At 45.4% G+C, this 15,703-nt stretch overlaps 1 protein-coding gene across 1 annotated transcript in view; it reads left to right on the forward strand.

The window, feature by feature from the left end:
* nck2a (NCK adaptor protein 2a) overlaps positions 1–13,711 on the forward strand; it is a 33,344-nt gene extending 19,633 nt beyond the window's left edge. The window contains exons 2-4 of the mRNA XM_030786979.1: positions 3,375–3,614; positions 12,315–13,081; positions 13,452–13,711. Of these exons, the coding sequence (XP_030642839.1) occupies positions 3,389–3,614; positions 12,315–13,081; positions 13,452–13,646 (1,188 nt within the window). The 5' untranslated portion in view covers positions 3,375–3,388 and the 3' untranslated portion in view covers positions 13,647–13,711. The remainder of the gene's footprint in view (positions 1–3,374; positions 3,615–12,314; positions 13,082–13,451) is intronic.
* Positions 13,712–15,703: the final 1,992 nt, after the last annotated feature.

Genomic DNA, 15,703 nt, shown 5'->3' on the forward strand with positions numbered 1-15,703 from the left:
GCAATCTGTCTCTCTAATGATGGAATTTATTAAGCAGGTAGGCGCAGTGACATGTATATCGGAGAAAGCGGGATGTCGTCTCGCTCTGATTAGGGAAATGAGCGTCATCTATCGCAACGTTTGGAGGTCGAAGCTCTCAGTGTTACTGCTGGGGAAAAGCAGAGATATTAGAGAACGGTTTTCGCCCCAGGGTTATATAGGCCCAACATTTCTAAATAAGGCGTTTGGGTTTTCTCTCCCAACAACAAGACCTGTGCGGATTTCTACCTGCTCTTTTATTGTCATTTTTCATGTGTTGCCGCAAGCTCTCGTTTAGCATTCCACAAGCTCACGCGACTAAACTATGAAATGAGTGCCTAAAGTGGTAGTCATTTTTCCAGAGCACTGGAAAACGGCAAAACGCTAACACAACGTTCCCAAAACGTTTCACATTACTTCGCAGTGTCTCTCGCTCTCACGCTGTATCAGAACTCTGACCGGGTTCTGCTGTTGTTGTTTGTGCTAAATGAGCGCTATCGAATTATTTAACTAAGAGGATTAGGGATGTGTAACAGGATAGTGGTTCAGTTTGTTTGGAGAGAGATAGAGTGTTGATCTTTAAAAGCAAGATGTTAAAACTTTATGGATACTTGAGTCTATACCTTGTAAATCACCATCAGTGTACCAATGTATACTGACATCAGCGCAATGAATCGCCTGGCAACATCTGAAATGCTTCTGCTTCGAGTGTAATGTTTCACTTATTAGATTTGAAGAGGTTCTTATGGAATCAGACCCCAGTTGTCAGTTTGTATTGCGGCAAATGCGTGTTTGGAGTAACAGAGAACATGGCCGATGACCAAACTGGCTTTCCGAATGTTTTCTTCTCGGTTTGAGTTTGCACCGTGCTAGGCTCGTCGTGTTAATGAGCAGCTCTTTTATCCTCTCTCCCATCCTCCGCTCTGCCCCGCTGACCTGCTGACGGTGGTCTTTCCTCGGCATAGGGCTGCAGTGTTTTGCCACTTGGTCGGAGTGGCCTTTCCATCCCCTCTGCCCGGTCTTTGAGTTTTCGCATCATTGGCCTTGCCTTTGAACTGGTGGATCATTCTGTGTCACATGTCAGCATTCCTCAGAGACAAGCTTCAGCCTGCTACTGCCTCCTCCTTCCTCCCTCTCTCTCTCTCTCTCTCTCTCAATCTCTCTCTCTCTCTCTCTCTCTCTCTCTCTCTCTCTCTCTCTCTCTCCAAGCCTGTTTGACAGCTTTGGGATTTTTACTTTCTCTCTTTCTTTCTCGTTCTTTCTATCTCTTTCTCTTCCTTTCTCGCTTTCTCTCTCTCTCTCTCTGTCTGTCTCTTTCTCTGTCTTCTTTCTTTCTTTCTTTCTTTCTCTCTTTCTTTCTTTCTTTCTCTCCCCATCCCTGTCTCTCCTTCTTTGTGCCAGCAGCGTTAGGTCATACTGTCATTAGCGTCATTGTGGAACCACTTGAGGAGAGAAGCAGGATGTGTTATGCAGCTTTTGCAGTGCCTCTGTGAAACCAGTTCCTAATTGAACTGGACTTTAATGGGTACTTGTAAAAGGAAAGGAGTACCATATTTGCATTAATGAAACAGAACTGGCAGCAGTAATGGGATCTTTTATCTGCTTTGTAGGATGAGGTTTCTCTTGAGTTATGTGCTGAGCTGGAGTGTGGATAGTCATCTCATTAAATAAATTGAATAAAGAGCAGAGAATGACAAACGCTCCTAAATTTCCTCATCTTAATTTCCCTTTTATGTAAAATTTCACAACTTTGGATCAGTGCAGTGAATGACCAAATAAACCAAGTGTGTGCCATTGTACTGTAGTGTTATTGTAGGTATTAGAATCATTCACAATATAGCCTACTGTGGCAAATAGGAAGATGTGTGTGTGTGTGTGTGTGTGTGTGTGTGTGTGTGCGAGTGCGTGCGCACAGTACTGCAATCTAATATTTTGATGCTGGCCCCAACAACAAACTCTCAAACGAGCACACAAACATAAAAAGCCCATATGCTTTCTCTCTCCCTGTCTCTCTCTCTCTGTCCCTCTCTCTCTGTCTCACTCTCACTCTCTCTCTCTCTCTCTCTCTCTCTCTCTCTCTCTCTCACTCTCACTCTCACTCTCACTCTCTCTCTCTCTCTCTCTCTCTCTCTCTCTCACTAGCTCTCTCTCTAACTCTCTCTCTCTCTTTCACTCTTTCTCACTCTCACTCTCTCTGTTTGACTCAGTGACCATGGCTGATGGAGCTCACAGCAGGGGTGTAGGTATTTAAGTGAGTTTGCCTGAAACACCATCAATATTTTATCACTCATTTACTATTCAATGCCTATTCAATCGTTCTGCAGGCCTCTCCCTCATATCACACACGTTATGTTTGAGGGGAAGGTTAAATCTCACCAATAATTCACTTTTATTCATTTATTAATGACCTCCGCCATCCTGTTTTATTAATTCCATCGGTTTGTTCTGGAACTGGAGAAACATTTGTGTGTTTTTAATATCTCGGCCGTGGGTCTTTGAGCTTCCTGGTAATATTTCATGTTTTTTTCATGTGAAGGTTTTGCTCTTTATTTAATGATATGAATAGAGTGGATTAAGTGATTTAGCACACGCAAATCGGCGTGGGAGCGCTAGCCTTCCGACATAAACCTTCACTCAGTTCTTTATTCCGTTCTGTCGCTCTCTTTCTCTCCTTTCTCTGCAGCGTCTTCCCTTTCTGTTTATCAACTTGCTCTTTCTCTTCTCAAATACTGTTTTTAGTCTCTTACCGCTCTGCTTGGATGTACAGACAGCATACTCCTAAATGCAAACAGAGAGAGAGAGAGAGAGAGAGACGGAGAGAGTGCTTACCTGACCCCCACTGCCATGTTAAATAGAGCACATGTAATCCTGTCTGTCTTTTTTTTTTTTTTTTGACCAGTCTGTAATGGTTTTAGCTGGGGGTCGCTCTGTACCGAGGCCTCTCCACTGTTCCAGGGCGAGGCTGACATCTCTGTGTGATGACTCTTAAGCTGTTGTATCCTCCTCCATACATTTCTCAGTGTGCTCACTTTAAGTTCACTTTTTATTCTTTTTTTTTTTCCAACCCTTGTATCATATGTTGTATGTTTTTTTTTTTTGTTGTTTTTTTTAAATTCCACTGTTCATCATCTTCCTGGACCGCCCCGTAACCACCCAGAATTTGTACTTGACGTTTACAGTTGGTGACTGTTGAGTGACAATTTTTTTTTACTACTGTACATATACTTAAGGAATGGATATAGAAGCTCTGGGTGGTTCCCAGACGTCAGCTGTGTTACAAGGTTTACATAATCTGATTTAAGACGTTTCCTTTCTGCTCGGCTAACATGCTTTCCTCTCTGGCTTCTGTTTTTCAGAGACTCGATGAAAAATGACAGAGGAGGCCATAGTTATAGCCAAGTGGGACTACACTGCCCAGCAGGACCAAGAACTTGACATCCGTAAAAACGAGCGCCTTTGGCTCCTAGACGACTCCAAAACTTGGTGGAGGGTCCGTAACGGGTCCAACCAGACGGGCTACGTTCCCTCCAACTACGTGGAACGTAAGAACAGTCTGAAGAAAGCTTCGCTGGTGAAAAATCTGAAAGACACTCTGGGTGAGTGAGAAAAGCAGGCTCTGTTCACACACATCTGGTCTGTCGGGAACTGTGGTGGACTGACTGGGGACTGTGGGTTTTTGTAGGCTTGAGTGGAGGGTACTTTCCTGTGGGTGGACTGACTGGGGACTGTGAGTTTCTGTAGGCTTGACTGGGGGGTACTATGGGAAGTGCTTTCCTGTGTCACACTGTTTAATGCACACGTGACATCATTTAGACAGTACATATGTCTATCCACTCGATGAAATATGAGATATTTTTTTCTGTGAAGGTAAATGGACCGTGTACCCACACACAGTTTGGATTTTATGTAGGATGAATGTAAAGGCGCAGTTTCTCTCCCTGTCTCTCTCTCTCTCTCTCTCTGTCTCTCTCTCTCTCACATATATACTCACAAACACACACACACACACATACACCCACACACGCACACACTTGCACATAAACACAATTTAATGCTTGGTCAGTGAAAGCGCGTTCGGTTCAACCACGCTGATTAACTTTGCTTGTTCAGAATTAAGTTCAAATCGGTCATGCCGTTTAGGCCTAAAGCTTCGCTGGAGATCATGAATCAGGAGTCATGGCTTAATCTGATTTGACAGTGCCATTTGTTTTAATCGACCAGTGTTTACACTGAGGTAGAAATCAGATCCAGGTGGCCCAGTTAATGGCACGTATGAGAAGGACGACTTGGCCATCAGTCAGCGTCAAACGTACAGTGGGAATAAATCCGTTTATTTGGTTAAAAAATTGACTTCGTTGTAATGCAGTTTTTGTAATGGGGAATTGCTGGATCTGGAAAGAACACGCTCCCTACGGTTCACTGATAAGTTATCAGTCACGCTCATCAGGTCCGCACAGAAACACACCCTTAGCATTACTCAACACCTTATAGTTTCTATCACAATCATCTCTCTCTGACTCATTTTGAAGTGCATGACGACATGAGGTCATATGCTGTCACATGCTGTCTCTGTTTTGATTTCATGGACTCTGGATTTTTAATGGAAAGCCACAAAAAACGCGACGTTTCCACATGACCGAAACCATTCATATTTCAGTGGAATTTTTAGCTGGTTTAGTATAATTATTGTTCATCTCTTTCATTTCAAATACAAACCTGCTATCTCCATATTGTCGGAGAACAAAATGTTTCAGTGGAATCTGCGGCCAGGGATGCCCCGGCGAAATGTTTTTCTTGTGTCAGTTTAACTCGATGGCCTGTAGTTTGTTTTAATATTATTCTACCAGAACATGAGTTTATCTGTCTTATGTCAGAGATATTTTGCTCTGATCGTTCTGTTTGCACCCAATTCTCTTTAAGGGGTGTAGTAAAAATGAGGCCGTCTGGCGGGAAGTCGGCGCCATTACTGAACGATCGGTTTGTTACCCGGTTTATTAGAGTAATCGTTGCGGCTTTTCCCTTAGGTTTACGAAACTGTGAGTTGTGCCTTGAGATGGGACGGAGTCTGTTCAGTTATTCTGGAATAAATGGATTTTAAGGCCCAGTACTCTCCAATATTCAGAAATGTCAGCTCTCCACTCTTCAGACGTGCCAATTTTCCAGCCCCCTTGACCAGAACGAGGCATCGTTGGCTGTGGTTGCGGAGAGCGGAATGTTATAAATCTAGGAGGGAAACATGGAGATTAGAGAATTTGTCCCCCTTTCTTGTCAGATAACCAGGATTACAGTGGATTAAGATTTGAGATATTTCAGATATTTATGAAACGGAGGGAGATTAGTGAATGAAGGTCTATACCAGGATTGTGTAATCACATCAAACGGTGCTTACAGTGTGGAGAGAGCTACCTCACTCAGACCCCAGACATGAGAAGTAGCAGGGGAGGAGGTATGAGCGTTGTAGTGTTCAGGTTAGGGATGACTGTAAGTGAAATACGATGTTGATGATGATGATGATGATGATGATGATGAATGAGTAAATGAATTGGAGTACCCAGTCTGCCATTTTTCATATGCATATTCTCAGTGCTTCTCTATCCCCCCCCCCCCCCCCTCTCCCTCTCCCTCTCTCTCACCCAAGTCTTTTGTTCTTGTTTTGTTGGTGATCTGAAAAAAAAAAAAAAAAAAAACCTTTGGCAACAAAGGTGATGAATGTCCTTCTGTATGGGACAGTCCTCATCTGCATTAAAACCAATTTAGTTAAGCAAGGGGTGGACTGTACCAGTGTGTCGAAATGAAGGACGTGTTCTCCTTCTGGACGAGGCCAGAGTGTGATCTCATCGCTCTACACGTGCCAACACAGCCCTGGAGAGAGCACAGACACGGCGAAAGGGGCAGCGTTTTTCTTTCTTTCTTTTTTTTTTTTTTTTTTTTTTAACTTGGCTGCTTCGTCTTCGCTATAATGATTCAGATCCTCAGGGAGTGAAATCTATGAAACAGCATAATCTACGTCCATTCACATACACACTGTTTATGTCTGTAAATCTGTGTTTACACAGATTAGATGTGTAACAGTACAAGTACGCAAACAGCGCCAGTGTGACGGACCATGACGCTCGGTGCAGAGCGTGTGGTTCTGCTGTGCGTGCGGCTAATACAGTGCATGACACGAGACACCAGCTACACTAACGTCTTAACATGTGGCTTTTGACAGTGTACACACTGTGTTATAATTCCAATACCGGAATGCCTTTAAAACAGAGGTTCATGTTCTTGTTGATTTTGCACGTTGTCGAAAATGTTGATCACTGTTTCCAAATTCTTCTTCCAATGGAGAATTTCACCTTGGCCAAGCACAGGCAGTCATCATCTCCCAGTTAGCAAATTTGACATATGGCATTTAGTTTTCTGCTGTGCTGAAACTGTGTTAAACCCTGGTATATAGCGAACCATAAGTTCTGTGTAGACTTAAAGCAGTAGATTCATAAGGTAACACGTCTAGTGGGACCCATTCGCCAGATTCCTCCACAGTTGCATGTTGGATGTGGAGGAATCAGTCATCAGGGACTGAATCAGACCTGTTAGGCTTGGTGCATGCTGGGTAACATCATCAAAGGTCATAGAGGCTTGGGAGAGCTTCCCCCTTTGCATTCCCACTGGCTCTCACTGATTGGTGGTTGTCACGGTTACCTGCACTTACCTCCTTCCACTTTCCTGTTGAGCACAAAGGCTTGTCACTCTTTTAAGATCAGAGGATCTCATCTCAAAGCTTGGCGCATGATGTATATGTATGCTTGCACACAAACACACACAAACACACACACACACACACACACACCTCACTCCTGGACTCGCTCTAACAATCCAGATTGACTTCATGGGAGTTTCACAGTAATAGGCTTTTGGTGAATATAAAACAGACTATCTAACATAAACTAGGATGTCTGATTTGCTTTCAGTTAAATTGAAGCACGAAAGTCTTCTGATTTTATTAAAATATTTATTTAAAATATCTTTTGGATGTTTACCCTGTATATTTTGAGTTTTCTTTGTCTGTGTGTCTGTGTGTGTGTCTGCATGTGTGTCTGTGCGCGCGTGTGCACATGTGTGTGTCTGTGCGTGCGTGCGCGCGCGTGTGTATTTGAATGCATGTTTATGTTCATATATGCCAACAGTCACCATTAGCTGAGTGCAGTATAATGGAGCTTTTTGTGTTGCGATATCAGGGTTTACCTTCCTGTAGGTAGGGGTCTCACAGCATACACACACTCACACATGTGCACACATGCACGCACGCGCGCGCGCGCGCACACGCACACACACACATGCACATGCACACGCACACGCACACGCACACGCACACACACACACACATGCACACACACACAGAGGCATTAAGCATTTCTTTGTAAAGTGGTGCCTTCATTGGCCAGCATGGTCTTTAACATGATCACACATACAAACATGCAGCAGGCCTCTCCATACCCAAAAAACAGACCCAGACTCCCTGTCTAGATAATCATTTAATGATGCCATTTATGAAGGCAGTTCTTCAAAGCAAAGAAAGTCTGAGCAAGAGAGGACAGAGGAAAACAGATAAAAGCCACATTTCAACATCTTACTTTTACTAAATATAACCACATACATGAACTCTGCCTGACGGCTGCAGTATTAGTCATCTGTAGCAACCTTTTGGGAGGGGGGGGGGGTGTCTGCTGATGCAAGTTGTTTGACTCTGTTTCACATTAAGCACTTAGACCTTAAGAACTGCTTTCACACTATGACTTGACATTTGAGTAATAGCTTACATGGTCCTTCATAAACTCTTCAAATTGCCGTCAAATGCTGTCGAAACATTCGAGTAAGCTCTTCATTTGAATTACGCCGTGTCGCAGCCCGGTCGGCAACCTGCGAAGACCCACTAATCATCATATGAGAGTGACGCGACCTGCTGATGTCACACTCAGAGCGTAAAGGTCACGGCACGAAGGAATCACATCTCCTCCTTTTTACCTCGCCAAGGAGGTTTTGATTCCACGAGGAGAAATAACCATCTCGTTATTTCCTCCTGGGGCTCAGTTCTGTCACCTCTGGATTGCCTGCTGTTCCGTACGGACCTCTCTGTGCAATCTGGGTTAATCTCACTGAAGGTCTGAGGCGTTCGGCCCGGTCCGGTCCGGTCCGGTTCCTGTCGTGCAGCTGTGCCTTCCTTTTGTGAGGCAGTGCTTTTGTGTGCTGTTGTTAAAGCGGAGTAAGGCTAACAGTAGCCAGGGCCCCTGCGGTACTCACAGTGGGAGCTGATGGAGATGACATTGTGCCTTTTTCATTAAGGCCTACACACTGTGTGGGAGGCTGGGCAGACAAATAGATGTATGAAAACATGGTTAGGAATATTAAATAGGAACCATATTCCAAGCGTGCCAAAGCATCATTTTTATGTGTAATCCAATGGTCTGGATATGGAAGTGAAAAACATTGTAGAAGTGGAAAGAAAGATGGAAATGGTTATATGGTGAGATTGTGTCGAGAATGTTAGTGTTGGAAGTGACTGGTTGTGTACAAAAGTTAAGGGAAAAGTACAAGTGTGGACGAACGAGGGAAAAAGACTGAGTGATGACGGTGGGCAGAGAGAGAGAGAGAGAGGGAGAGAGAGAGAGGTGAGGGGGAGAGAGAGAGAGAGAGAGAGAGAGAGAAAGAGAAGTGAGGGAGGGAGAGAGAGAGAGAGGGGGGGAGAGAGAGAGAGAGAGAGGTGAGGGGTAGAGAGAGAGAGAGAGAGAGAGGGGGAGAGAGAGAGAGAGAGAGAGAGAGAGGGGGGAGAGAGAGAGAGAGAGAGAGAGAGAGAGGGGGGGGGGAGAGGGGGGGGGAGAGAGAGAGAGAGGTGAGGGAGAGAGAAAGAGAGAGAGAGAGAGGTGAGAGAGAGAGGGAGGGAGAGAGAGAGAGAGAGGGGGGGGGGAGAGAGAGAGAGGTGAGGGGGAGAGAGAGAGAGAGAGAGAGAAAGAGAGGTGAGGGAGGGAGAGAGAGAGGTGAGGGGGAGAGAGAGAGAGAGAGAGGGAGAGAGAGAGAGAGGGGAGAGAGAGAGAGGTGAGGGAGGGAGAGAGAAAGAGAGAGAGAGAGAGAGAGGGGGGGGGGGGGGAGAGAGAGAGAGGGAGAGAGCGGGAGAGAGAGAGAGAGAGAGGTGAGGGAGAGAGAAAGAGAGAGAGGTGAGAGAGAGAGGGAGAGAGAGAGAGGTGAGGGAGAGAGAGAGAGAGAGGGGGGGGGGGAGAGAGAGAGAGAGAGAGAGAGAGAGGTGAGGGAGAGGGGGGGGGGGGAGGAAGAGAGGGGGGGGGGGAGAGGTGAGGGAGGGAGATGAGTACATGACGTGTACCTGATGGGCTGTATTTGTGTGTGGACCGTTCTCCTGCCAGCCCAGTTCTCTGTACCCAGCAGACCTCACCCTTGAAGTGCAAATGAGACAGAGGGAGGAAGAAAGGAGTGCTTGTATGTGGTGTGTGCAGGGGCGTGTTTGTGTGTGTGTGTGTGTATGAATATGAAAACTTAGGGAGAGGTTGTGTGTTTGAGTGTGTTTGAGACTCCGTGAATGCTGTAGCTGTGTTCTGGCACGAGCGTGTGTGCTGGCGCTATTATGTGCTGTTAGGTTTCACGCGTGTTTTACGGTATTCAGATGTGATGTGTTGTACAAAGACGTTTGGGTCACTAGAGATTTGACACTGTAAGTTCCGCGTGTCTCCTCTCTGCCGGGTTAGAGTAGACAGCCGACCCCCCCCCCACCCACACTGGGACACTTAAAAAGAGACGCAGAGTTAGGCTATCACATTGTGTCATGTCAAAAAGCCTTTTTTTTCACTCTCTCTCTCTCTCACACACACACACACACACACACACACACAAACACACTTCAATGTGTGCACGCTCTCTTTCTCTCTTTGCTTTCATTCCCCCCTCCGTCTCAGTTCCTCTCACATATTGCCTATTATTTGTGGAACGTGATTCTATTTCCAGATTTCCCAGAAGTCTTTAAAGCGCTTGCATCGCTGTCTTTATTCCCTGCCAGTTAAAGCCTGTGATGCATACATAGACCACTGACTGACACTCCACTTCACAGATCCCACGCAAGAAAAGTTTCGATGATACTTTTTTTGAACCGGAAACTGCTCCTTGTGTAAACTGAGACAAAGCTTCCCTGCCTTCTGTTTTTCATATTTATGTTCTGGTTTAAGAGTGGAAAGAATTTGAATTTGACAGGAGAAGCATTAGCGTCGTGCATGTGTGTACGTGCGTGTTTGTGTGTGTGCGTGCGTGTTTGTGTGCGTGTGTGTGCGTGTGTGCGTGTGTGGTTTTTTGTTTTTGTTTTTTTTTTTTTTCTGTGATGGTTTTAGATGATGAAAGGTGTTGTGCGTACGTGTGTGTGTGCGTGTGCATGTGCATGCGTGTTTCTGTGTGTGTGTGGTTTTTTGTTTGTGTTTTTTTTAGTGATGGTTTTAGATGATGCAAGGATAATGTCAACCACAAATGCTCTTAACTATAAACAGTCAGGAGTACAAGTTAATGCAAGTCCATGGAAACAGGGTATCTGTATCTAAAGTTTACTGTAGCTCACTTGGCCTAGTGTGTGTATGTGTGAACGTGCGCGCACGCGTGTGTGTGTGTGTGTGTGTGTGTGTATGTATGTGCGCGTGTGAGTGCACGCATGTGTGTGACTGTACATGTCAAAAAGCATATCGTTACACGTGCTCGTCTCTGTCAGAAGACCAGCGACAGGTTGCGAATGCTCATTGACATCCTCAGCTTTGGCGTTCAGCAGGTCAGCGCTCGCCAAATTGAGCTTTCTCTCCTGTCACATCTCATCACATTCCAACCCCACTCAGACTTCCCGTCCTCTTTCACTACCTCCTCTCTCCTGCCTCATGTCGGGAGTAAACCGCCTCAGCACGCTGCCCCTGCTGCCCCGGAGGTTTATTACGCGTGACTGGCTCAGAGGAGTCGACGGTTCAGCTGCGAAAAGATTGTCAAGCCTGAGCTGGCTCTGCCTGCTTCGCTTCGCCAGGCCCTGCCCGCCCCGGCCTTTCGCTTGACGGGAACCCTTTGACTGGACTCTTTTCTAGCCCTGTACCGTTCAGGTGGAGGTAGAACAAGCCAATACTGAGACAGGTGTCTTTTCCACTTACCTTAGACTAAAGTAAGAGACCTTTTCATATCCACGGCTTGTCAGAGGCTCTCAGAAAGTAGCGACGGTGTCCTACTTCCTGCATAGCAAGCTTTTCTGTCCTATTTTATGGGGATTTAAATAGACACTAGTGGAACATTGATAACAGGAGTCACAGAGGTATTTTTGAATTTTTTATTTACGTATGCTGTTGTGTGCCATGTACACATGTTCGTGTGTTTGATCTTACAAGCCAAGTTTGCATGTGGGTGTGAGTTTTTCTCTCTCTCTCTCTCTCTCTCTCTCTCTCTCTCTCTCTGTACACCTGTCAGAGCAGTTCATCTGAGTTGTCTCCATACCCTGCTGTGAGCTTGATCATGTTTGAACATTGATAAAACCCCATTCAGAGACTCTCACCTTCTTACAGGATCGTAGTCCATGACTGTTGGAAAAAAAAACAAAAACATCTGGCTTCACTTTTCTGAGATAACTTGATTTAAATTCGATGGTTCGAGGATCAAAGGCTCCGAGAGCACACAGGACTCTGGTTGCCCACAGTAGCGAGAGATACCTGTAGCTAAAGATTAGCTCCTCAAGTTCTCCGCCGATTGCTGTTTCTTACACCATGGAGGGAGGAGCTGAGCACCTCCCCACAGAAGTTTCAGTAGAGCCCGCGGCCTCAATCAGATCCCACGTCCCCCCCCCCCCCCATGACCCCCTGGGCCCTAAGCTTTGTAAAAACTTCGAGCACATCTTCTCAGCCACTTCACAGGAATGCTAATCAGCTTTATCTGTTGCAGTACTTAAAAATGCCCTTCGCTGAATATGGTGCAGCTTCGCGCTGTGTGATGAATAAGTCTTAAATGTTAAAACTCGAATAGATAGCTCAAGGATTTATTGTGGTGTATGGTTCATTAAAATAGCCTCAGATATGTGGGATTTCTGTAATAAAAAAGCCATTTAATTAATGGATCACTAGCTATAATACCAAAATGCAAGTTGTAAATTTTTGTTAGGGTTCTTTGAGAGCTATATTAGCAGAATGAAATGGCGCATTGAGTTACGGCTGAAGTTTCAAAGCAACTGCTCTCTCTCTCCCTCTCTCTCTCTCTCTCTCTCTCTCTCTCTCTCTCTCTCTCTCTCTCTCTTTCTCTAGGTCTTGGAAAGACAAAGAGAAAGACAAGTGCACGTGATACCTCTCCAACACCCAGCACAGACGCCGAGTACCCAACCAATGGGAGCACAGGAGGCGTGGGCGGGGCAGAACGGATCTACGACCTGAACATTCCGGCGCTGGTGAAGTTCTCCTACGCGGCAGAGCGAGACGATGAGCTGACGCTCATTAAGGGGGCCAAGGTGGTCGTCATGGAGAAATGCAGCGACGGATGGTGGAGAGGTAGCTACGCGGGCCGCGTCGGGTGGTTCCCGTCCAACTACGTCCAGGAAGAGACCGGTTTCGGGGACTCTGACAGAGGGTTTGGCGACACTATGGGAAGTTTCCGGTCTCTGCAGGCGGGGCAGAGGTCCATGGTGACCAACGGGCGCCCGGCGATGCCAGTTCTCCACGTTGTTCAGACTCTGTACCCCTTTAGCTCGGTCACAGAAGAAGAGCTGAACTTTGAGAAAGGTGAGACGATGGAGGTGTTGGAGAAGCCGGAGAACGACCCGGAGTGGTGGAGGTGTAAAAACAGCCGTGGCGTAGTCGGCCTCGTGCCCAAGAACTATGTGATGGTCCTCAGTGACGGCCCAGGGACCGATTCGGGCCCTAGCTCGCCACACATGAACTACATGGGGCCCTCTCGTACCGGCATGTTTGCTGGGAAGGATTGGTATTATGGAAATGTCACGAGACACCAAGCGGAGTGTGCGCTCAACGAACGAGGCGTGGAAGGAGATTTTCTCATACGAGACAGCGAGTCGTCGGTGAGTAAGACGTCCGTTAGGACGTTAAAAATAGAGAGAGAGTGAGTGTGTAGAGGGCGTGATGGTCAGAAGAACTCAAAGAGACAAGGGAATACAGATAAAGAAAAGAAAAAGGGAGTTTTTCTTTTCTTGACTGGACTGTTGACTGGATTTAACACGAGCACTTATTGCCCCCTAGTGGTCACCAAAGTTTAGACAGACAAGGTTTACAGCTTTGAATACGCTGAGTAATAAAAAAAGAAAAATCTATATCTTTATGTTGTTTTCCACTCATTGTTGTTAAAACGTTTCAAGACAGTATTTTTCTTTTCGTTTCCCTACAACTAATTATTTTCCACCTTGTTCCAATTCTTGTCATCCCCCCCCCCAGCCGAACGACTTCTCAGTGTCTCTGAAAGCAGAGGGGAAGAACAAGCACTTCAAGGTCCAGCTCACAGACGGGATGTACTGTATCGGCCAGCGGCGGTTTGGCAGTATGGACGAATTGGTGGAGCACTACAAAAAAGCGCCCATTTTCACCAGCGAGCAGGGCGACAAGCTCTACCTTATTAAGCCCCTCCCCTGAACGCTGCACTCCCTCACCGGATGCTTCTTTCTTTCCTTTACCCGCCTTCCTCTCTTCTTTTTTTATTTTTTATTTTTTACCCCCCTCTGTGGACGGTAACCCAAGCCTTGGGCCTGGAGATCAGGACTCAAGGCCTAGAGCTGAGCTTTGTTAGGCAGCAGCTCTCTCTCTCTCTTTTTCTCTCTCTCTCTCTCTCTCTCCCTCTCTCTCCATCTGACCTGTTCATCTGGCTGTAGATCACCTGGTTGCGTTTGAGGAGGTCTGATGTAAAGCCCTCCTTGGTTCAGGAATGGAGGAACACGATGATGTTATCACTAAGTGACTGTTGTTAGCACACTCTTGCCTTGGCTCACAGTCCTACATTAGTGGTCTTCTACTCATACTGTCTCTGGTAAAACAGTGTTAATCAGCAGCTACATCTGGTTCCTCTGAGTTTTCGAATCCGAGTTGTTTCCCTTGAGGAAAGCATTTCAGAGGAGATGCTAAGGTGCTGTTTTAAAGGATGGTCATGTCTGTGAAGTTTTGCCATTGATTAGCTGCAGATTGTCAACTCTTTTGCCAATGCCTGGCGGTTCATGAATGAGAGAAGTGGCTAGAGATGATTATTCTGTAGAATGGGATGCAGTCTGTTGTTTTTTTTTTTTTTACTTCACGAACAGATCTGGTCTTCAGGCCACGCGGTGACTCGGAATGTTCCGGCGCTGAAGCCGAATCCGAATGGAAAACCGGTGAACTTCCATACCCGAGCCCGGTTTAACACTGGGTCTCCCAGTGAGGCTTATTTTGAACTTGACTGTTTCAGTTTTGACACTGAATTTAAATCGTACTGTTTTTAACATTCAGACTAACAAGACACTTGACTGTTTCAGCATGAAGGCCCAAGTAAAACTTCTGTCTCTGTCTCTCTCTCTCTGTCTCTCTCTCTCTCTCTCTCCTGCTCTCCCGCTCAGCCTACTGTAAATATTTCAGAGCAAAGGATGAAATTAACGTTTTTCTGCTCTCATGTCGACACTTAGCTCAGCTCACCAGGTGTTGCTCCTGCTGATGCTTTTTAACGATGCTGAGAACGCACTCCCAGGGGGAGGAGTCACTTCAGGGTTTCTTCAGGTGTAAGAAGTTCGTAAAGGTTGTTACCTTCCCTCAACCGTACCAGGAAAACAGAGAGGAAAAAAAAGAAGGGTAACTTCCATGGAGTTTGAATGTCTGTTTCCGTCTGACCAAATGTGCCACCTGCTTCCAGTTCTGCTTTGTTCGACGTCTTTTGAGCTCCTTGCCAACACACACAGGTCTCCACTTCTCTCAGAGTAAGACTCACATGCCAAGCTGATTGTGGACACTAATTAAGAAATACAAATATTACTGAAAAGAAAAACACACACATGGGTTTTTTTGTTCTATTTACTTTTACATTGACAGTCAGTTTACCAATAAGAGTATTGATAAAGGGGTGTTTAGGCTTTTTTTTTTTTTTTTTTTTAAAGATATAATTTCTGAATGTTATTGAACATTGTTATTTAATTCATCTTTCCACTCTATGTACATATATAAATATATATATCAAGAAAAGATATGGTGCAAATATGAATCGTTTAGATCCAGCATTATGGTACTGTATCAAGGACAGTGTGGTGAGAATTGAAATACTTTTGTTCAATAAAAGTTTTGCAGAATAACACAAGCATTGGCTCTGTGTTTTCTCTGGTTATTCCAATGTTTTTTGTATGTGTGTGTCTGTGTCAAGCCAAAAGTATTGACCGAATGGTATTCATGAAGCACCTGTATTAACTGCTTTGCTGTATGAGGATGTTCATTAGAGGTGTTTGTATCACTGCTATACGTTTGTCGTGGGACATGCTAGATCTTGTACTTGCACTGGTCTGCCAGTAGGTGTCGCTACAACCACATGGTAGAGAAGGTCCAACAGGCAATCCCTGCAATAACTATTTAAGCATTAACCAAAGCCTAAAAAGACAGAAGTTCTGATGTTTAACAATTACTCTGGAATGCAAAAATCGTTAAGTTAGATAATACACACAGATGAAAGGTTTAGGCATTCG

Source organism: Chanos chanos, chromosome 10 (assembly GCF_902362185.1).
Source record: "Chanos chanos chromosome 10, fChaCha1.1, whole genome shotgun sequence".
Taxonomy (NCBI): domain Eukaryota; kingdom Metazoa; phylum Chordata; class Actinopteri; order Gonorynchiformes; family Chanidae; genus Chanos; species Chanos chanos.